The sequence below is a fragment of the Eulemur rufifrons genome, chromosome 2 (genome assembly GCF_041146395.1).
Source record: "Eulemur rufifrons isolate Redbay chromosome 2, OSU_ERuf_1, whole genome shotgun sequence".
Taxonomy (NCBI): domain Eukaryota; kingdom Metazoa; phylum Chordata; class Mammalia; order Primates; family Lemuridae; genus Eulemur; species Eulemur rufifrons.
Genome location: NC_090984.1, coordinates 116,170,206 through 116,193,576, shown reverse-complemented (window position 1 = coordinate 116,193,576; position 23,371 = coordinate 116,170,206). Strand labels below are relative to the sequence as shown.

At 38.2% G+C, this 23,371-nt stretch overlaps 1 protein-coding gene across 1 annotated transcript in view; it reads left to right on the top strand.

The window, feature by feature from the left end:
• The window catches only part of BTBD7 (BTB domain containing 7), an 81,388-nt gene that overhangs the window by 40,551 nt on the left and 17,466 nt on the right, over window positions 1-23,371 (top strand). The window contains exons 4-5 of the mRNA XM_069465251.1: window positions 21,400-21,608; window positions 23,195-23,270. Of these exons, the coding sequence (XP_069321352.1) occupies window positions 21,400-21,608; window positions 23,195-23,270 (285 nt within the window). The remainder of the gene's footprint in view (window positions 1-21,399; window positions 21,609-23,194; window positions 23,271-23,371) is intronic.

The following is a 23,371-nucleotide window of genomic DNA, read 5'->3' as shown; positions in this document are numbered from 1 at the left end:
AGTAAATAACAGAGATGGACAACAGTGGGGACAATAAGAGTATTCTTCTAAGGTCTAACATCTTAACAAATAGTGGTTTTGGTAATAATACTAGAGAAAAGTGAAGAGAAGACAGTTTCTAAGGAGTAATTAAGAAATATTGCCAAAACTAAAGGAATCTTCATATAAAAAGTTCCTTTTTCAGAACACTGGGGAAAAAGAAATGTTACTAAAATATTACAGAGAGGGAAAAATTAGGTTCCATACAAAGAAATAGGAATCAGATGGTATTGATTTTCAATAGCAATGACTGAATACTGCAATACAGTGGTGTAGTACCTTCCAAAAGCTCATAGAAAATTATTTTAAATGCCAACTTTTATATTTAGCCAAACTGTCTACTGCATAAGGCTAAACAAAGGCATTTTTTTCAGTCATGCCTCAAAAAGTATACTCCCCTTTCATCCCTACTCAAATGATGAAGCAAACCAAGAACAAAGAAGTATGGGATCCAGAAAATGGGGTCCTACACAGGAAAGGAGCACAGGGAAATCTGGGGCACCAGCTATGTGCAGTGGGTCTACTGGGCACTCAGTCTAGACTGGACCAGGTGGTGAAAGGCTCCAGGAAGGAGGTGTCTAGGAAGAAATCATTTACCTTAAATGTTTGAACATCAAGTATCAAATGACATTGAAAGAGATTTTATAGATCTTTTGGTGTATTTACGAAGAATTAGCAATAGGTTCATATAAAATAAAGCAAATGAGAAAAGAAGAAATTAATATCTCCAAGATAAAATTACATACAAAAGAAAATACAATTCTAGTATACAGCATGGCTCAGCAGTAAGCAGTATTTAAATACCATAATATGGACACTGAATATTGATTTAATAAAAAATTATAATACAGGTAAATACTAAAAGCGCTAAAGGATTGAGAGTAGTTGCCTCTGGGCAGCAGGTCTGGGAGTGGAAGGGATATAAGGCAGGGGGTTTTGTTTTTAGGGTAAGCATTTTATTACTATTAGACTTTCAAAATTATAAGCATATACTTTGATTGCAAAATTAATTTTTTTAATTAAAGATATACCTTCAGTGCCCAGAAGAACCAGAGAGACCTAGAGAAGGCTACAGTCCTAAAGAATGGGGGAATTTATCATATCTGTGAAGACTGGTAACCAATGAGATTGTGCTTACAATTTTAATTTATAAAGGGCTTTTACTTCATCTCAGTTGGTCATTCTTACACCCTATGAATGTGGTGTGGAGCTCAGAAATTAATAACTGGCCTTTTCCTGGGCTTGTAAGTGATAAAGTTGTGACTCATAGCAGCTCTTCTGATTCAGAGGCCAGGAATTTGGGCATGGCGGGAGAAGGGAGCAATATGAGAACCGATTTCCAGGGATGAGGGTGGGAGGCTATGGCACACAACAGCAGGCTAGTGACTGATTGAAGCATCCGCTTGCAGGAGTCTCAGCTTTGAGCCTGATATGTTGCTGAACCGCTTGGGTTAGGGATAATGTGGGCCCAGCTAGGAGGTTTAAAAACTGTGGGAACAGGGTCCTAGGTAGGTCAGCACTCACTTTGCTTCAGAGCACTTAGCCAGAGAACAGAGGGCTTTGTACTGTTTCAGCCCTGAACTGTATTGTTTCCTGAATAGACAGTATTCCTGTATTGGTCATTTGATTTTTTTGGCTGCCCAGCATTAGGACCTTCTTCCTAGTTTGGGGGAATTCCTCACTGTGTAGGTCTTTATAGGAGGGAGAGCCCACCTCCCATTAAAAAGAGTCTAAAAGGTCAGATACTTGTTTCTTCAGCCTTCTCTGTGGTTAGGGCTATAGCACATGACCTAGAATTTTTGAATTGGACACTAATGGCACAGAAAAGCAGAGACTGTAGAGAATTCTTTCTTGAAGGAGAGTGGGGCAGCAACATCTAGGAGAGAAGGGCATGGCCATGGTAGCAGTGATGACAGTCACCATTCAGGGCCAGAGTGGGAGCTTTAGTGGCCAGGCTCTTAGGGCAACTCAGGGCTCTCATTGGGCTTCCACGTGACGGCATCCTCACTCTGCAGCCTTCCTTTGTCCTTGTTTGTTTACTGAGCCCAATCTCCAGCTTTCCCAGCAACACTTGTGGACTAACAATATCCTTTCAGACAAATTCCTTTTCTCTTTAAGCCAGCTAGAGGGTTTTTTTCTGTAGTTGCAGAGTGAAAAGCCTGATTGGTAGCCGTACCTATATTAAAAAACACCAGTGTATAAAATTCCAAAATAGATGACCAGATTGGAAGAGCTCGTAAGAAGGACCAGGTATTTGATCACCATGACTTTTCATTATGACTTTAGCATAAAATGGATAAACAGCTCTGAAAATATGAAAACAACAATAAGAATATACTATCAATTTACAATTTTTTGAGAAAAAATTCAGTCAGGAGAACTATAGATTTTCTCATGAACTTTAACAACCCACAGGCCTACCATCCTTGTCATAAATACTATTTACCTCAGAAGAAAATAGCACAGAATTAGCACCAACCTGCATGTTCCAGTGCAGGGCATTTTATTGTAGACAGACTTTAAACTGAAGATTTTTTTTTTTATCCTGATCAAAAATGCATCTTGATCAATCTTTGCAACATAAAACTTATTTATAACTTTAGTTTTGAAATGGAGTTTATAATGCATTTGCCCATATTTTCAGTAGTGATGGATGTGATATTATTTTATTGAATTAAAAATCTAACAGAGAAGCAACTGAAAGCAATGACCTAATTTTTTCCCTTAGCAACTTGGTAAGGTTCCAAGTGTGGCTTGAAACAAATACAAAATAGCAGAGGCTCACTGTCCCCACTCACTCATCCATCTCTTGCTCTTCCCATCCTCTCCATTGTCCCCACATTGACACTCTTCCTTCTGTCTTAGTTCAGCTGAGCTGGCAGTTCATTTTACTTCTGTCCATGATTGTTTCGCCTTTAGCAAATTAGTGTGAATGCACTTGCTGGAGAATAATGGTGCTAAGCTAAAAAGCATTATCAACAGATCAGAGTAGTAAATAGAGGTTTCAGTTCACTATGCAACATAGATGAAGAATTAACTCAGGTTCGTGAATGGCAGTTCAAGTGACTCTGAAGTAATATATCTCTAAGCATAATTAAATTTAGCACTTAAAAAAAACAATTTTTACTCCAAATTATGAGTAGAGTTTTAAAATACAATATTTAGTTACATATTTTATTTTCAAATTTAAGCCATTTTTCATATAGACTACAAACTCCTCACCTCTGACCCTCTGCTCTCACATTTCTTTTGTCTGTCTGGAGAATCTTTGCCTTTGATCACTAAATGTCCAATTCTACCCTAACTTTTAAGACCAAACTCATGTGCTACTTCTCTTGTTTTGTCTTAGCCATTAAAAGTATTTTCTACTTCCTGAGAACTTCTAAAACACTTATTTTTTTAGGTTTTGACATCTAATTTGTTTTCGAATTACGTATGTACCAGTCTCATTTCCTCTATCAACTAGTGTATTATGTGCTCCCTAAAGACAGTATCAAAATCTTGGTCATCTTTGAATCACCCAAAGAACCTAGCACAGTGCTTTGCTTTTAGTAGAGTCTCAGTTACATATTTTTAAATTTATTTTTAATACCAATGGAAACTGAGTAACTTTTTCTTTAAGAAAAAGAGGGAGGGTTGTAATAAATGTTTAACTCTAGAAGTTGCAAACAAATTGAAAACACTTAGTCTCAATCTAGAAGATAAATGTGAAGTATTATTTATAGGTAAGTTGAGACATTGTCTAAATGATATATAGCACTCTACCATTTAATTCACACTGTTAACTTAAATGTCAGGTAAAATTATCTCATCAGCTTTTTATTTCTTGGTCCATTGGTATGAAATAGAATATCAATTGAATTTAACATATCCTTGAAAAGCCAGTTAAGGCTATTCATCTTTTGAAGCCAAAAAAGTTTAATCCAGGGGCAATCTTCCCTTTTGTACTAATTTATAATTTAGAGCAAAGAACTAATTAGGTATCCAAAATTCAATAATAAAATTTATTTATAGTAATGAGAATAATTTACATTCACGGTAAATGATATAACTCAGAATGTTAACTTGGAAATTCTTATTCTGAATTAAACATCTTTTTACTTCTTACTTGTCCTGTTTGATCTGAGGGAAAATAAAATTGTAAGGAATTGCCAGGACTTGTTTCTTGTCTATTGAAAGTGAAATGTTTATTCACCCTTATTTGTATACTGAAAGGACATTGGGTATAAATGAATATCATGGCTTGTGTGACTTTTTAAATGTAAATACATGTCAGGCACTTTGTAGCCATAGCAAGAAGTGTTATTTCTAAAATATGTACAGTTCATTTATGTAGAGTCTATTGAATATCTTCTATTTCTTTTTTTAAAAAATTATGTGGAGTTTAATTAGAAGCTTTCTCAAAAATAAGCAAACCCTTTTCTCTGTGATAATGAAATCTCAAGGATGAGTTAGGGTTAGGGAAAGGTGAAATAGCAGACTTGTAAACTTACAATATCACATTTTGTCTTGAATTATTGAGACATCTGTTCTTCATTACATCTTGCATGTATCACCATTTATACATAGCTTTCAAAGTAAAATGGAATAGGTAATTAACATCAGTTGATCAAAATTTTTGATATCAGTGGTCCTAAAGTAAGACACATAAAGTATACTAATTTTTTAAATTTCAGGTTAGCATTTATTGAACTTCGTTGCTGTGCAAGGTGCTATACCAGGGAGAAGGAAATTAAAATGAATAGGGTTTTTTGTTGTTTTTTAAGTGTTCAGCTTAATGAGTTTCTTTATCATTTTGAAATTTAATTTTCAATTGACATAATTTTACATATTTATGAGGTATATAATGTTTCATGTAATGTACAATGATCAGATCAGTATAATTCGTAGCATATCTATTATCTCAAACATTTATTGTTTCTTTATATTGGGTAAAACGAACAAGTTTGGTTGGTTGGTTGGTTGATTGTTTCAGAGACAGGGTCTCCCTCTGTCACCTAGGCTGGAGTATAATGGCACGATCACACCTCACTGTAACCTCAAACTCTGGACTCAAGAGATTATCCTGCCCTCAGCCTCTGGAGTAGCTAGGACTACAGGCACACACTACACATGCCCAGCTAATTTTTAAAATTTTTATAGAGGCAGGGGTCTTGGTACGTTCCCCAGGCTGATCTCAAACTTCCGGGTTCAAGTGATCCTCCTGCCTTGACCTCCCAAAGTGCTGGGATTACAGGCTTGAGCCACTGTGCCTGGCCCAATTTTTGAATGTTACTATGTACTTAGCTTCATGACAGGTACTTCACATACATTGTTTCATTTCATCCTCACAATGTTGCAAAACTTGGAGAATGGATTTCTCATTTGGCAGAAAGGTTCAGAGATAAATAGCAGTGTCCCAATGCACTGGTGTTTTGTAAATAAGAACTTTGAAGCTAAATCTGTGTTCTAATCCTGGCTCTGCCACATACTAACTGTATAAATTCTGTCTGGGTTATTCAACTTAAACTCATCTTCACAGATGTGTAGGCACCAAGCACTGTGCCTGGCTCACAGTTTGGAGGGCCTTAACAAATGTTTTAAAAACTGAATTGTGTTAGCTCTTTAATAGAAATTTTCTAAAAGTTAGAATTATTTTCTTTAACACATTATTTGACAGCACAGTTTCAAGTTTCCAAAGTATAGAAAATTACCAGATTCAGACTCTTTAAACAAGGTGCATATGTCACATTCAATCTCAGCACCTGTATGATTACAATTGCAGGGAACATTCAACATTAGATGGCAAAGCACGGTCATAAAAAATGGTCCATAGAGCTTTCCCATGGTGGTGGGCTGATTGGTGTAAACTCCCACGTCACTATAGTTTGATTTAATTATAGTCTTTTTCTCTTGGAAACACTAAGAGAAATAGCCTATTTGTCACTTTTTATCAAAAGCACTAACGTATTTTTAGTTTTCTGACTCTGCCATAGTCAAGTTTTGACTATTCTTCTTGGACCTTCTACCACCAAGGAGTACAAAAACAAATGGAGTCCAAGATGCAGGTTATTTGGTGTAAGGAAAATAGGGATTCAGGGGAGGGCATTAGTAACTGAGAAGGGAAAAGAAGGAAGAAAAAAAACCTCTATTGTACAAATATCCTGGCTTTTCAAACTTAGAATTGAGATGTAGAGTTGAAGTTTCTGCCGTAAAACCAAGCATTGCTCTTACCTCTAAAACATCCAGAGAAGGACTGTAACCAGACATAAGCATTGTGTCTTTTTCTAGCTTGGGAAGTGGCTGGAAGAAACTATTTCAAGAATTAAGATAGATTAGTAATGATATTATTTAGTTGCTACTCTGTGGAAGACACTGGGCTAAGCTCTTGTTGTGGATTACCTTACTTAATCTCTGTGGTAACCTGTGTGGTAGTTGCTATTGTTCTTCCCGATTTAGAGTTCAAGAAACAAGTGCTTAGGTTGCTACCTCTCTAAGGCTACTTCTACAGATCAAAAATGGACTTCAAAATAAGAATTTACTGAGCACCTACTACTTACTCAGTAGCCAAGCTTCTCATACACTTTGTACTTCAAAGGACTTTTAGATAGTATATTTGGTAACATTCATAAACACCTCCTATAACAACTCTATGCCAGAACTTTAAATTTGAATTAAATCATTTCAAAATCAGTTCATGCTCATTGTTGGAAAAAAGGGGAATGATATAGAAACATCGTATAAAGTGTACTTTCACCCACTACTACTGCCTTTTCCAAATCCTTATTAGTGACATACTGTGAACAGTTTGATGGGTTTCCTTACAAATCTTTGTATGTGCATGAAGTTTTGTGTGTGTGTATTTCATATGAATATCTTGTTCTGTTGTAGTATGCATAGCATTATACTAATTACCTGTTTTGCTTTTTTCGTACTTAAAACTTGGAAAATTTTTTATTTCAGTACATATATGGTTACTCTTTTTAATGACTGCATGTTTTTTAAGTTACTTTCTAAAAATATAAGTAAGAGATACACTAATGGTTGAATATTCAGATAATATAAATAAAACTAAAGGTATTTAAGAACGCTTTCCCCAGTGACAACTACTATGGACAAAAAGTATCTTTTTTTTTTTGAGACAAGGCCTCGGTTGCCTGAGCTAGAGTGCAATGGCATCATCATAGCTCACTGTAGCCTCCAACTCCTAGAATCAAATGATTTTCCTGCCTCAGCCTCCCGAGTAGCTGAGAGTACAGGCACATGCCACCATGCCTGGCTAATTTTTATTATTTTTTTGTAGAGACAGGGGTCTCACTAAGTTGCCCAGTCTGGTCTTGAACTCCTGACCTCAAGCAATCCTCCCACCTCAGCCTCCCAAACTGCTAGGATTGCAGGTGTGAGCCACTGCCAAAAAGTACCTTTTAAAACATATCTCCAAAGGACCAGATCTTAGTTTGGAGTGTGTTTATGGAACTGCTGAAACATGCAGTGAATATAAACTGTCCAGAAACTGCTTGGCTTCAACCATTTTTTCATATATTTTGGTGAAAAGGGCTATCAGTCTCTATTATAAATTAATATAGGTTAGCCTTTCTAAGTATATCTCCACAAAGGGGATGACTGTGATATATTAAAAGGCTTTAAGCTCTTTTATGGTTCTTTGCACTAAAAACATGTTTATATGCTTCATGCTTGGGATTGACATGTTTATAAAACTTCTGATAAATGTTTTACATGTCATAGAGTTTGAAGGTGAAATAATTCATGTATCTGAAAGTAGTGCCAGAAAACTGAAAATACACTGGCACACTTACATGTCTTTGTTTCTATATTCCTCTTCAACCATAATAGAGTTAGGCCTTTTCTGAAGTGGTTTATTTTTAATATTAGGTTTCCACTGTAAATGTTTCTCCCTAATTAAAGTTTACATTAAAGGACAATGTTGAGTTTTGAAACTGTAATTCACTAAAATAGTTCTAGAAAACATATGGGCATTACATTGTTTTTCTAAATCTGTTGACATCTGAGCTTGTATATAATTATGAGTGGTTCAGAAATAATCCTAAACTGTGTGATTCATTTATCTTATGTTTCATCTTAAACTCTAGATTGATAGTTTTTTGTCTAGAAGTGTAAACAATAAAATTAAGTATCTAAAGTCTTTAGTGGTGTGAATAACCACTCCTAAACTACATTTTGATGTCAATTTTTCAGAGGTACTAAATTAAATAGAGGTAGATGAATATAGAATTATAAATCTGATATAATAGGTCTGTAAACCTGAGGGAACAGCTGCTGTGAGTTTTCAAGCAAGTAAAGGTTAAAATGGAATATTACTAGGGGTGAAAAAGATACAGCCTATCAATTCAAATGAGCCCCTCAGTAGAATTAGCACTATGACTCCTATACTTTATTTAACAAACACTTATTTAGCCCTTACTGTATGCCAGGCCTTGAGATTAGTTAAAGTAATAAATATAATAGTCTAGTGGTAAATGACTGCTACGGTGGAACTGTGTAGGCAGTTACAGTGCAAGTACCCTAATAGAGCAGAGCACTGGATGCCTGGGGAGCACCTAGGAAGAAGAGGAGCCCAGAACCCAATATGGAGAGTGAGAGCAGGAGGACATTATCAAGAAATTCTCAGAAAAGCGAGACCTGGAGGATGAATAGGAGTTAAGTAAAGATTGGACGTAAAAGGGAGCACATCAGGCAGAAGGAACTATAGGTACAAAGGCCTGCATAAATAAGAGCAAAAACTTTTTGGTTGAGGGGAGTTGGGGTTGCAAAGATAAGAGAGATGAGGCTACAGGGCTGTGTGACAAAGAACTTTGTATGCTAAGCTGAGGCAATTGGCTTTATCCTGACTATAGCAAGGCTTGTGACATGGTTACATTTGTATTTTCTGAAAATTGTCTTTGGCTGCAACATGCAGAGACCCTAAAAAATGTTCTAGAAATAGTGGGGTTTTAAAAAAAATACGTGTAATTCTCTAAGCAGATAAAATCTAGATTACAGATCAAGATTACTAATTCTTAAAAGTTTTGTATTTGATTTATGCGGGAGAATTTATTGAGCACCTGTTCTTTGTCAGGCACTGTGCTAAACACTTTACTTACATTATTCTCCATGGTAGGTATTATCTCCATTTGCAGATAAATTGAGACTTGAAAATATTGTCACTTACCTAGGGTTGTAGCTAGAAAGTGTTAAGGCCAAGATTTGAATCCTGGTCCTTCTGATTTTAGAACTACTCTTTCCTAGTTGGGTACAGAGGGAATATGACCTCTGAGAAGAAATCGTCTGTGAGTGCATTGTTTCCAAGGGCGCACACAATCACATGTAAGAGGTAACCAACCAGGAGATGTCAGCAAGTTTTCTGAAAAGCATAATTACGTGACTCTCCCCAAAAGCTGTAGACTTTTCTCTTTGTTATTGTAATAAAATTAAGAATACCAGTTTACTCTTCAGCACTAGTGAGATATGGTTGAGGTGAAAATGGGTATCTTTTGTTTTTAGATAAAAAGGTGTGAATCTATGGGTTTTTCACATACTGAATACTAGAATTGTTTTTATTTAACATTTTAATAAATCAGTGATAGGAAATTGTATAGTACATTTAGGTTGTCACTGACTATTCCGTTTATAGAGCTTTGGCTTGCTTTGCTCTCTTGAGACTATGCTTCCTTCCTACCCTCTTGCACACCCCACAAATCCTGTGTGTGCTTTTATTTTTATTTTTTTTTTTTTTGAGACAGAGTCTCACTCTGTTGCCCAGGCTAGAGTGAGTGCCGTGGCGTCAGCTTAGCTCACAGCAACCTCAAACTCCTGAGCTCAAGCGATCCTCCTGTCTCAGCCTCCCGAGTAGCTGGGACTACAGGCATGCACCACCATGCCCGGCTAATTTTTTCTATATAAATTTTTAGTTGTCCATATAATTTCTTTCTATTTTTAGTAGAGATGGGGTCTCGCTCTTGCTCAGGCTGGTCTCGAACTCCTGAGCTCAAACGATCCGCCCACCTCGGCCTCCCAGAGAGCTAGGATTACAGGCGTGAGCCACCGCGCCCGGCCAGTGTGTGTGCTTTTAAATTAGAATACACCAGCACAGTGAGTACCCTTAACGAGGAATCCTACTTGTAGTAATAGCTGTCATCCTTTGAGTGTTTACCATAAGTTGTTAATAAACAATGTACTAAGGGCCAGCTATGTATATGTTATTTATTCTTCAAAGTAACCCGTGAGGTAGATAGTATTATCCACATTTTTCAGATGAGGAAACAGGCAAAAATTTCACACATCACACAGCTAAAGAGAATTGGATTTGGGATTGGGTTTGTGGTTGGTCAGTCCAACTCTAGAGGTAGCTCCTACATCTCTCTTCCAGCAAGATGCCTGCACATAAGAACGCGTTCAAGTTCAGGGAGTTCAGGCCTGCTGCAGTCCCCAGAGTTAGAGCCCCCTGCATTGTAGTATAGTAAAGGGTTATATGTAGTGTCTGTGTCCAGAGAACTAACATTCCCATGAATGCTTTTCCCTTTCATTATACTGTTCTCATTACCTCCCAAAACACTTAAATGTAAACACTAAAAATGTCATATTAGAGAACACTAATTTATAAAGAAAACATTAAGGAAATTTCAGTCAATATTCAATTAAGTATCTTAAGAGTTCTTAAATTTAATCCTGTGTGTGTGGCGGTGGTTTCATGGCTTATAGAGAAATCTTTTATCAGTTGTCTGTATGCTTTAGCCTCCTACTTTACTAAATTACTAAAAGTTATTTTCTAGAAGTTTTCAGCTTCTTCCTGTCTTTCTCTGTCTGCTTTTCACTTTCACATAGCTTGGTAGAAGCTATAAAAGTAAAGAATACAAGCATTCAGTGTACATTTTCACACATAAAGTAGCATGAATCTCAGTAATTGTCTCTTTCCCATCAGAAGAAAGTAATGTTCTCAAAGTAGAGAACCTTCTCTTTTCCTTTCCAGTATTCACTTGGTTTTGTGGTTAGCATTTGATTTTTTACTAATCACTAAGGGAAGGAACCCTTGGCAACTTCCATAGCCTGGTGTGTGTTTTAATTTAATTTTTTGAAGAGGTAAAACATTCACATGGAACAGAATTCAAAAGAGGGTATTCAGCAAAGAGTCTCTCACCCTTCTAACTTTGTCCCCAGCCATTCAATTCTCCTCCAGAGGCAACTAATGTTACCAATTTCTTATGAATCCTTTTATTTATTTATTTGTTTGCTTATTTGAGACAGGGTCTCGTTCCATCACCCAGGCTGGAGTGCAGTGGCACCATCATAGCTCACTGCAACCTCAAACTCGTGGGCTCAAGCAATCCTCCTGCCTCAGCCTCCCGAGTAGCTGGGACTACAGGCATGTGCCCCGACACCCGGCTAATTTTTCTATTTTCAGTCGGACAGGGTCTTGCTCTTGCTTAGGCTGATCTCGAACTCCTGACCTCAAGCAATCCTCCTGCGTTGGCTTCCCAAAGTTCTAGGATTATAGGCATGAGCTACTGCACCCACCATATATCCTTTCAGATAGACAATCCAGAGATTGTCTCAGGACATAATTTAAAATATATTGAAAGGGAACATAAAAAGATATTTAGATTAGATCTATAGTATAACTAATGTCTTCTGGCATTTAGCTATTGCAAGAAAATCTTGAAGGCTGTTAATAGGGTTAGAAACTTGAAAGACAATACTTCCATGTGGATAAATACAGTCATGTACTGTATACCACATATGTGACAGTGGTTCTATAAGGTTATTATATTTTTACTGTACCTTTTCTATATTTAGATACACAGATACTTACCATTGTATTACAGTTGCCTGTAGTATTCAGTATGGTAATATGCCGTATAGGTTTGTAGCCTAGGAGCAATAGCTGTACCATATAGCCTAGGTATGTATAGGCTATACTATGTAGGTTTATGTAAGTACACTCTATGATGTTTGCACAATGACAAAATCACCTAACAACACACTTCTGGATATTACACTCTAATAAAACTATATCGCTGTATTACGCCTCTTTACCCAACAGGGATAATGAGATTCCTAGACGTTACCTATAAGGGTGTAAGAAATAAAGCCCAGAGAAAAATCCAACATTTTAAATTTTTTGTCAAACTGTGATGCATCTTTACCTAAAATACAAATTGTATTCTTCCCACTCTTCAGAGATATGATAAAGTTAAATGTGTTCTGAGAAAATACAGCTGAAGTAGATCAAAAGAATGGGGGTGCTAAGGGCAGACTAAAGTGGTTAGGATTGTTCTGTTTGTTAGAAGTATATCACTGGGGTGATCTGAAACTTTCTGCAACAAGTAGACCCTAAGGTGAAGAACCCTGTGAACCCCATTTTCTGGTCTTCACACTCTTATGTAATCCCTTCTCCTTAAGTGTGGGTGTGACCTATGACTTGTTTCTAACCAATGCAGTATGGCAAAGATGATGGGATGTCATTCCCATGGTTACGTTGTCATGTAAGACTCTGTCTGGATAGCACACTTACACTAGAGACTTTTTCCCTTGCAGCTTTGAAGAAGTAGGCTGCTGTGTTACGAGATGGCCTGATGAGAGGACCACATGGCAGGGACCGAGCCTGAGCCCCAGCCAGCACAAGTGTGTGTTCTGAGCTAATTACTGTTATGGGCAACTGGGCTTAATTCTGCTGGAACCCTCTGACAAGCCACATGGAATACACTTCAGATTGTCCACATGAGGGAAGAAAGAGGGGAGCATTTACCCACCAGCTTCCATTCCCCTTTTGAAAAAGTGTTTCTCATTGGGTGTTTTACTCCCTTGCATGATTCGCACGTGTACAGGTGCCTAACAGATTCTCAGAGGTGCCTACTCTATGGGTCAGAATATCCACAGCAGAATACAAGAGGTACAGAGGTACAGCTGAGGCAAGGTGCTGTCATGTTACACCATGTTACAAGGTGCTGTCATGAAACTGGGTTGCTCCAGTGAAAGCCAGGATGTGAGGTGGGCACAGAATTGCTTAATTCAGTCTACTTCTTGCATCACTCAGATCTAAGTGTGTGTGCCTCATTAAATCCAATTCACAGAATCTTCAAAGTGGTGGTCAGCCACACCTCTACAAAAGAGTTAAGGAAGATGATGGAATTTGCCACAGTCCAGCTGTTGCAACTGGCTGGAAGCTCCAACTAATGTTCTCATCATGACTTTATCAGAGTTCAGATGGGGAAGCTAAAGAACTCTGACTTATGAGATAAGGGAAATATTATAAGAATTAGACCTTACAAACTTGTAGAAGCTGGGGAAGTGAAGGTCTGAAAGGGAGAGTAGTAGGATCCAGAGGAGTTCTCCCACTAGCACCTCTGTGGAAACAGTTCTGAGCACAATCTCCCTCTTCCTTCAACAAATGTAGATTTCATTATTATTTGCCAATATTTCAGCAGGACTAGGCAGCCTACCAGGTGGGGTGACCCAGACCTTCATCCCAGAGGTATCTGAGTTTTTGGTTTCTTTATCCATAGTTGCTAATATAATTGCTGAGTCTCTGTTATCACTGGGCAAAGAAGCACCAGATGTCCCAGTGAATTCCCTGGTTTCCAAAAAAAGCCTCTTTCCTGCTCCTGTTGTCTAGAACTCCAGACTTCAAGTGATCCTCCTGTTTTGGCCTTTCAAAGTGCTGGGATTACAGGCTGAGCTACCATGTCTGACCTTCCTGCTCCTGTTGTGGCACCACAAACCCTGCACCTTGGTTCAACACACCCAAGATCCATTCCCACAAGTGTACCTTCAGGACCTGCCAGTGCATATAGCCAGGTTTTGCAATTCTTTGGGTATCTTACACTCTTTCCTCCCAGAACAGGGACTATTTTTCCCACTCAGACTGTACTGTGAACCTGATCTTGATTATTGGTTTAGAGGTAGTGAGAGGAGACAAGGGCAGATCTTGAAAAAGACAAGCAGTATCTTTTCAGGCCCCTGTAGGATCTCCGGACAAGGGGAGGCTGCTACTCTCTAGCAAAGAATTTGGGAAGCTGCTTCTCCCAGCCCAGAAAATTCAAGTTAATCTTGGGGTTTAATATGCTCAGCTGATCCACCCAAATATCCCCATTCCAGGTTTCTGTGTCCCTCTTCCTATCAGAACCCACATTTTATCATAGAAGACTTGTCGAGGCTTTTTTCGCATCTCTTTTGTAGCTCTGATATTCTTAAATCTTGAGCCTGAGTTTTGGCAGTGTGCCTGCAGCTGCAGGACATAGGATCTCTTTAAACACTGACCTGGAAGTCTTCAGAATTTGAAGAATGCCTATATTTGAGGGTTGGCTAACCTGAGCCTGTCGTTTTCTTTTTTCGTGGCTTCTAAGGCTGTTAACTAAAGCCGGCGAACATCAGGACCTAATGTTCCCATTCCATTCCAGTGCCACCACTATTGCTGAACTACTACTTCACCTTTCATATACACCTCATTTTAATCTACTACTGGTAAAAAAATCTTTGTATTGTCACGCTGCTGCTTGAAAGGGTTATCACCACCCCACTTACGGAATGTGAGGGAGTGGGTAGGTCTTTTTTGCCATCTGACCAGTGAGTGAGCTAGTTCTAGAATCTCATTCAAGAATCTTATTTTCTAGGGCCATTTCTATTACTAGCTCTCCTTGTCTGGTTATCTCCTCCCATTCCCCATAGTCCCTGCTGAAAGCACATCCCAAAACAAAGGCTTGTATGCAGGTCATTTATTCAGTAAGTAGTTATGAACTAGAGTGGAGGGTATGAAACTGGGAAGGAGGGAGAGCAGTACGAGAGTGGGTCATTGAGCTGGTCACCACTACAGGCACCTGGGTTTAGACTCTTCAGAATTGTCTTCCTGAGGAATAGTAGAGAGGAGCTCTCAGAAGTCACAGCATCCAAGCAAGGACTGACAGCGTAAAACGCTGAAGTGCAAGATGGCTTGTCTTTAACCCATGTGTCTGACTTATTTTCTGCCTTAGATCTGGAATTCTTGGTTGCCTTTTTAAAATAGATTTGTTGGGATGATGTGATGATAGTGGTGTTTTAGAAAGCAAACCTTTCAGTGGTGTGCTCTGTTTGGATTGCTACACTGGAGGGAGGGAGACAGTAGGAAATATTTCAGTAATTGATGCGTGAGGTGCTGAGGATTTGAACAAAAGTGGTATTAGTGAGCATGGAAAATAAAAAGGCTAATCAAAGAGTATTTTGAAGGAAGACCTACAGATGAGGGCATATGAATCACAGAGGGTGTGTTTTGATCCAGCACAGGCTGATAAGTTAGAGAGTTCGGGGTCAGTGATAGAACTGCCCAAATTCAAAGCCCATGCTATTTCTACTGCTACCCGCCACCTTCTCTTCCCTGTTATTTCTTAATTCTTTTCCTCAGAATCAATCATGTATAGGTTAGTAGGAAAGAATTGAAGCAACTTTTCTCTTAAGCCTGTTTGCACTTTAAGTCTTATTTCTAACTCTGATGCCTCACTGAAGACTCACCAGGCCCAGTCTAAGGCCAGCCTTGCTCTAAACTTGTGATACTGTTTTATGTGACATGGTAAGCTATAATCTCTCTCCACAGTTCCTTTCTTTCCTTCCCTCCCTCTTGCCTGTTTCCTTCTTCCTTTTCCCGCCCCAACTCCAATATGAAACTCGGGATCTGGAAGCTATTTATATATTTCCTGATAGACATGAGCCAGTGAAAAGATTTTCCACTCATATTGGCAAAATAAGTAGGAGAGCATACCTAGGAACAATGGAGAGTGTGAGGGGGATAAAGGCAGATATGAGAGTGTATTCAGGAGAGCTGTCAACACTGAGGCATATTTTAGTTACCAGAGGAACAAACATGAAAAGAAAACCAAAAATTTTAATAATAAAAACAGGAAGTGCTCCTGTTTAACATGTAGCAGTAACAATCATTTGTGTTACCAAATTTCAAATTAGTTTTACCTCTTTGTAGCTCAACTTGATTATTCATTCATATTGGTTGTATAGCTCAAGTTTTTGAAAAGAGACATTTTTGCCCACATTGAGGATTAGAAAGAAAATATTCTATTGAAAGAGAATAGAAAAGAATTAAACAAGTAGGAAATGGATCTGTAAAGTATGGTTATTACACAAGCAAAAGGAATTCTAAGACGTTGACTTTATACCATCCGCCAACCTCCTAACAGCATCATTGAAAACCTACTACCTGAGCAGAGTGCACTGGTGCCTTTTGTCCATGAAATGCCTTGGCTACAGGTGGACTTTTTCTATTACAAGGAAAAATTGTTAATAAAAGCTTTTGAGGCCGGGCACGGTGGCTCACGCCTGTAATCCTAGGACTCTGGGAGGCTGAGGTGGGCGGATCGTTTGAGCTCAGGAGTTCGAGACCAGCCTGAGCAAGAGCGAGACCCCATCTCTACTAAAAATAGAAAGAAATTATATGGACAGCTAAAAATATATATAGAAAAAATTAGCTGGGCATGGTGGCGCATGCCTGTAGTCCCAGCTACTCGGGAGGCTGAGACAGGAGGATCGCTTGAGTTCAGGAGTTTGAGGTTGCTGTGAGCTAGGCTGACGCCACGGCACTCACTCTAGCCTGGGCAACAGAGTGAGACTCTGTCTCAAAAAAAAAAAAAAAAAAGCTTTTGAGTTCATCCCAAAAGTTATATGGTTTATTAGTCAACCATTGCTGTGTAACAAAAACCTGAAAACCTCAATGGTATTGAACAACAAACATTTATTTCTCACAAGGTTCCGCGTTAGTTGGGGCCACTTAAGTTGCCATATGGGTCAGCATGGTTGGCTTTGCTCCCCTGCTGCTCATTCTCACCCCACCCCCGCCCCCTAAGACCAACAAGCTAGCCACAGTGTATTCTTTGCATGGCAGAAGGCAGGAGGGCCAGCCCAGATCCCAAAAGAAGAAGGGACTCTACAGAGCAGTAATGTTCAAAGTGTGTCTGCAGTGAGTGGGATTACAGGAATTGAGAGAAAGCATTCAGAAGCTTTTCTGACAATTGCCACAATATTCAAGCTGTGTTTTTGCTGAATTTTATGAAAGTATTGGTCCGTGACAGATTGAAAATTTAAAAAGAAAAACCAAAAACTGTTCCTTTGACCCAAGATAGTTTGAGAAGTGCTGGGAGAGATTATATGACATTCTGCTCACTAGAACTGAGTATCTGCACTGCACATAAAGTGGGCATTCCAATCTGTGCGTTGGTCTTGAGGGATTTGTGTTGGGATCACTTTGTCACCATGAATCTGACCATCTTTGTCATCTTAGTTTTCTCATCTGTAAAATGGGAATTAATAATTTATACCACCTTCTTCAAGAAGAAGTGCCAGAATTTAATATTCTAAGGTAAGCACGTAGCACAGAGCTTGGCATATGCACATAGTAAGTTTTAAAAAAATTAGGTATTATTGTTTGCTTTTAATTAATTATCAACTAGGTGACAGGCTCTACAGAATCAGAAATAAGGTGGGGCCTCTACCACAAAGGAACTCAGTCTGGTGGAGGAGTCAGCAGACAAATATGTAAGCAAAATAAAGTATTATGAGAGTTTAGTGATGTTATAGAGAGAAACACAGAACACCAGCAAACCTTTTAGATTGGAGGAATACCTGCCCTAGGCTTTAGGGAGCTGGATTAAGGTAGGCTCTTAAAAGAGGAAACATCTAAGATGAGTCGTATGTGTGTGTGTGTGTGTGTGTGTGTGTGTGAGAGAGAGAGAGAGAGAGAGACAGGATCTTACTCTGTTGCCTGGGCTAGAGTGCAGTGGCATCATTCATAGCTCACTGCAACCTCAAACTCCTGGACTTAAGCAGTCCTCCTGCCTGACAGGGAGAGGGCTAGAGTGTAGGCAGATGCTAGATCAACAGATAGGCAGTTTGAACTATATCTTGAAGTCACTTGCAGCTTGAAGCTATCGAATAATTTGTTACATTTTAAAAGATCATTATGGCAACAATACAGAAAACAGAATTAGAAAGGGAAAAACTGGAGGTGGGAATTTTCTTAAGGCTATTTCAATAATGCAAGGAAAAAGTATCAGATTCTGAAAAGGAGATGTTAAAGATTCAGTGGAAATTCAGTGGAGGGGATGGATTTAAAAGAAGAATGAACAGCATTTGGTGATAGATTGGATGTGGGCTTCAGGAGAAGAGATCAATAATAGTACTCAGATCTCTGACTTTGGTGACTGAGTAGATGTGATATCCTTCTCTAAAACGGATTAGGAAGGGGAGGGCTAGGCTTTCCAGAAGGAATGAATTGACTTTTGCATTTAAGATATCTGTGGAATATCTATGTGGAACCATCCAGTGAAAGTAAGGAGTGACCCTGGGAGTCCAGAGAGAGCTCTGGGTTGGAGCTATTGACCAGGGAGTTGGATACAACAGAATGAAGGCTGTGGGGCGGGTGACACACCAGGAAAGCAGGTGGTAAAAAGAGCTGGGATTCACCACACTCAGTTTAGACACTCCAGAATATTTGAACAGATGAAGAATGCCAAGGGTAGAGTCTCATTTATATCTCATAACAACCGTATGAGGTAGGAAATATAATTTCAGTTTTACAGATGAGAGCATTTCAGGCTCAAAGAGTTAAGTGATTTACAAAGTTAGGTAACTTTGCGCTAAGTATCAGCTGTGATTTCAAGTTCAGTCTGTCTGATTTTAAAGCCCATTTTTTCTTACCATATCCTGTTTATAAACCTCAGAAGTTTAAATATATGATCATGTTATCTTTAATTCTGTTTCTTTACCTCTGCCAGTATCCTGGTTTAGTAGGATTGTGACACATCCTTTTAACTGATCACCTTTTCTATAATTTCCTATGCTTCATTCCCAAACACATCTATGAGATTGCCTTTCCTATCAGATTGACTCATCCTACTCAATTCTACTCCATTGCCTACTTTAAAACAGCAGACCAACAGAAGTCCTCTACTGGCTACTGGATGAGGTCTGTCCTCCTCAGCTTGGCATTCAAGGCTCTCCATAAAATCATGAAGTCTGTTCAAAACTCTTCCATATTTCCCACTTGTCATCTGTACATATCCATGCCTTTGGGTGTCATTTATATGTGGATCTTATTGTGGTGGCCTCAGAGTATTCCTTTATAAGGATGTCATTTTAATATTTAGATTAAATAAATTAATCTTATGTTTGCTCTGTTACCATTTTTCTAAAAATGATTTTATCTTTGTGATGGAATCAGCTTGGATATCTTCTGACCTTAGTTCCCTACCCAGTGTAAGGGTTCTTTGTACTGCATTGCTAACAAAATGAGCCAGCCTCTGCTCTTGTACTTTTCTAGAGGGATACTTTTCTTGAGGAGAGGAGAGAAATTCTAGTTGTTGGAAATTTCTTATCAGTGAGCCAAAATCTTCCTCCTTTGAATATACATTTGTTTCTCGGACCCTTGAACAATAGAGAAGTCAGTTATTTCTCCCCTGCCTTGTGGAGGCCCATCAGACATTTAAAACAGCTCTAATGTCTCTGCTTAGGTTTCTCCTATATAACTCAATAATCTCGTTTGGTTGGAGCTTTTTTCCTGTGACAAGTCTCAAACTCTCTTCTAGTCTCTTTCCTTCCTCTTGAGAATCCTGCAGCTTGGTCAGTGCTCATCTAAAAAACACAAGGCCCAGAACAACACAGCACCTCACAGGAGAGCAGTGTGACATAGTCCCTTGATCAGGACTCAATGCTTGTACCCGAAGCCTGACATTGCTTCACCTTTATAGCGGTTGTGTCACATTTTGCATTCATTCAGTTAAAGCACCCATATATTGTTTTACATAGTTGGCAGTTAAGCTAGTTCTCCCATCATGTACTGTGCAGTTGATTTTCTTTAAGTATAGAACTTTCTGATTTTCCTGGATACATTTCTACTTTATTTTAACCGATTTCGTTAGGCAATTACGATTCTGCTATGCAGTGTGTTGTTATCTATGTTTCCCAGTTTTAGGTCATCTGAGATTTTGAACCATATTTTGTACATCTTTATTCAAGTTCTTGATAAACACTGCAAAAACAGAGGCTCCCCACTCCATCCCCCAAATCAATCAGTGCTACTTACCATTGGTTCTGTTAGGCACTCTTCTGTCATCCGTCTCCTATCTCTTCATCTTATCTGCAAAGATCTCATTTGTACATTCAGCATGTTTTCATCTGGCACCTACCATGTGCAGGAAGGTGCTAGAGATACACTGAGGACAGCAGTCTCTATCTTGTGGTGCTGACAGTCTAGCAACATCATGAAATACTTTGTGGAAATCAGGTTACACAATTATATATGATATTTCTCCTTACCTGGTACCATATCAGAAAAGGGAATGAGGCTTTACTTTTTGTAGACTCCATGTTGGCTATTAGCCTTCTATCACCTGAACATGGGATTCACTCCCTTTCTCTTTTCGGCTTTCATGGTTTCACAAATAACTTTGAAAGTCTCTGAAGTTCATTGGTGCCCTTTTTTGGGTATATCTTTTAAAGCGCTGAGCTCATTAGAGAACAGTCTGTATAGCCATGTTTTTGGTGGTGGTGGTGGCATTTAAACACCGCTTTTTTTTCACATTATCAAGATTGTTTTTTATTTTATAGTAAACTTAATGAAGAATTTCTGTCCAACTTTAGCTGTTTTCCCTCCCACAATCTTTGTCACTCAGATTTTATACTTTATCTTTAAATTTGGAAATGAACTTTCCTAAGGAGAATAGCTGGCTATCCTCAGATTTTCTTCGTTTCTTCTTTGACTTCTTAAAATACCATATTTAATTTCTCCAGGATATTGGTCTTTTTCACTTAAACCACTTATTTGTTTCTAAGTTTGCCAGAATTAAGCCCAGATGAGCATAAAACTTTGATATTTTGTCTGTTTTCTGAGGGATTAAACTGTCAACAATGCAAGGTGTTATGTTTTCATTAAGATTATACAAAGAACAGATGTCTTTGTAGTTGGCAGCCTACTTGTCTTCTCCTCAGGTGTGGATTCTCTCATCAGTCGAGTGTCATCCACATCCTTCCTCTGGATGATTTCTACAACTATAGCGTTTCTACCTACTCTTCTTTCCCGTTTGGTCCAAAGCTCTCCACCATACTGTCTTATTCAGATTATTGGATTTGCATGTAGATGTTTATTTTCTTTAACGATTGAGAGGATTCTCTGCTTTTCCTATAGAATTGTCTCTATAGGGCAGCAGATTTTCTATAGATGCCATAGTCTATTGTTACCCCATCCCACCAAGTCTTGGTGATTTTCATGAGATTTTATATATCTCCTTGAATTCTTTTTTACTATTGCTACTTTTAAGTATTGTGCCTAGCACGCTGATGTTCAATAAATAATATTTACGATTAATCTCAAGAAGTATTTGCCTTCTCTTTTAGGCTGTGAGGATATCATTGCTGAGAGCATCTCATTAGATACCTTAATTGCCATCCTCAAGTGGAGCTCTCATCCATATGGCTCTAAATGGGTGCACCGACAAGCTTTACATTTCCTCTGTGAGGAATTTTCCCAGGTCATGACTTCGGATGTTTTTTATGAACTCAGCAAAGACCATCTGCTTACTGCTATCCAGTCTGACTACCTACAGGTAATCATTTATGCACCTCTCACATTCATTGTCATTCATATGTGCACCAAGAAATCCATCTGTACTCTATTCTTCCATCTAGGGTAGGGCAGGGGAGAGAAACAGGCTGTTTTCAAACCACCCAGAACTGCCCTCTTCATATTTGTCCAACAAAAGCCTCTGGCTTACTGGCTCTTCATGCACACTGCTGCCGTGACCCAACATCTGAACAAGCCCAGGTCCTAACCAGCTGCACCAAAAAGAGGTTGAGTCAGTAGGCAAGGTCAGAAGCACATCCAAACAGTGATTTTCTTGGCTTCCGTTAATATAGATTCACTATAATGATTTCTTACTTTTGGTGGAGTATCACATACTTAGATTGTAGACAGTAGCTTCAGCAGCACAAAGTAAGAATAATATTGAGTTTCTCATCTGCTCAGATGATTATAAAAACTCAATGCATGCATTCTGCCAAAGTATATGTTTTCAACTACTTATTGTTAACCAGTAGTTTTTAGTAAATTCTTACGTTCTTGATTTAAATGCCAGTCTAATTTGGTAATTTAAATTAATAATAGATTTTAAATATTGCAAATATACTTTCAGATAAAATATGTTCAAGCTTAATTTTTTTTTGCATTGGCTATATGAATTTTATGCTAAAATCTATACAACAGTTTTAATGCTATGAGGACATAAACCCATTGAGCCATTTCTTATTTCCTTGTATTTGTACTAGAGAAATTATAAAATGCTTTCATTTCAGTCAAAAATACAGCAAAGAGTTAAATAATCCACCAAGCATCTGTGCTTTTCCTTCATACATTGCTTTGATTGCAGTATAAATGTTGTCAATCTTGGGCTTGATTTATGGAGGATCTTTGTTCATTAACCTTGTCTCACTGTCCCGATCAAGACTGGATGCTTTATGTTTATGGGAATTAGGATTTGTCAGTTCTGTCAGATTATTGTCTTTAGGAGCTTTGTATTTCTTCTTAGAAAGCAAAAAACAAACAAACAAAAAATGCAGCCTAGATTTGCTCTAAGACTTTAAATAAAGTACAAAAAATGAGGGGTACAGTATTGACATTTCACAGATTGTGCTTCAAAGGTCCTTCCCCAATCAGTATAGAGTACCTCGCAGAGATTGTAGTTTCTTCTGCCAAAACAAGTTGCTGTGCTTGTTTTTCCTGTCCCTGCAGAAGATAGTAATCACTCTGTATCCCTATACTTTTACTTTCATTTATTTATATCTTGTTCCAAAAAAGAATTTAAGGCAGCTATATAAAAGTATAGAAACCATATTGTAAGATAAAATAAATTTAAAATAGGAAGAGAACATGATAAAGAAAAAAAAGATGGAACTAAGAATAAAAAATTTAGTTGGAGCCAAGAGTGAGGTTACTGAATAAAATACATGTGATTCAGCCTTGTATATTTGCTGTTGATGAACCATAGTTTTAACTGTAAAATTTCAAACAGCCAGTGTAAAGAGTGAAACAAGGTAAGTTGCATACTATATTTACATTCTGATCTAGGAAAAGTCATTAGTGAAATTAACCATTTGTCTAATTTCACTATAATAAATATAAACTTTTTTATTATAGGCAAGTGAGCAGGATATCCTTAAATATCTGATTAAATGGGGAGAGCATCAGTTGATGAAAAGAATAGCAGATAGAGGTAAGCTCAGAAAATTAGTTTGTGCTAATTAGTTTGTGTAAGTTTTTGATGGTTCTTACTTTCCCCAAAGCTTACTGAAATGCATCCTGCACAACAGTCTT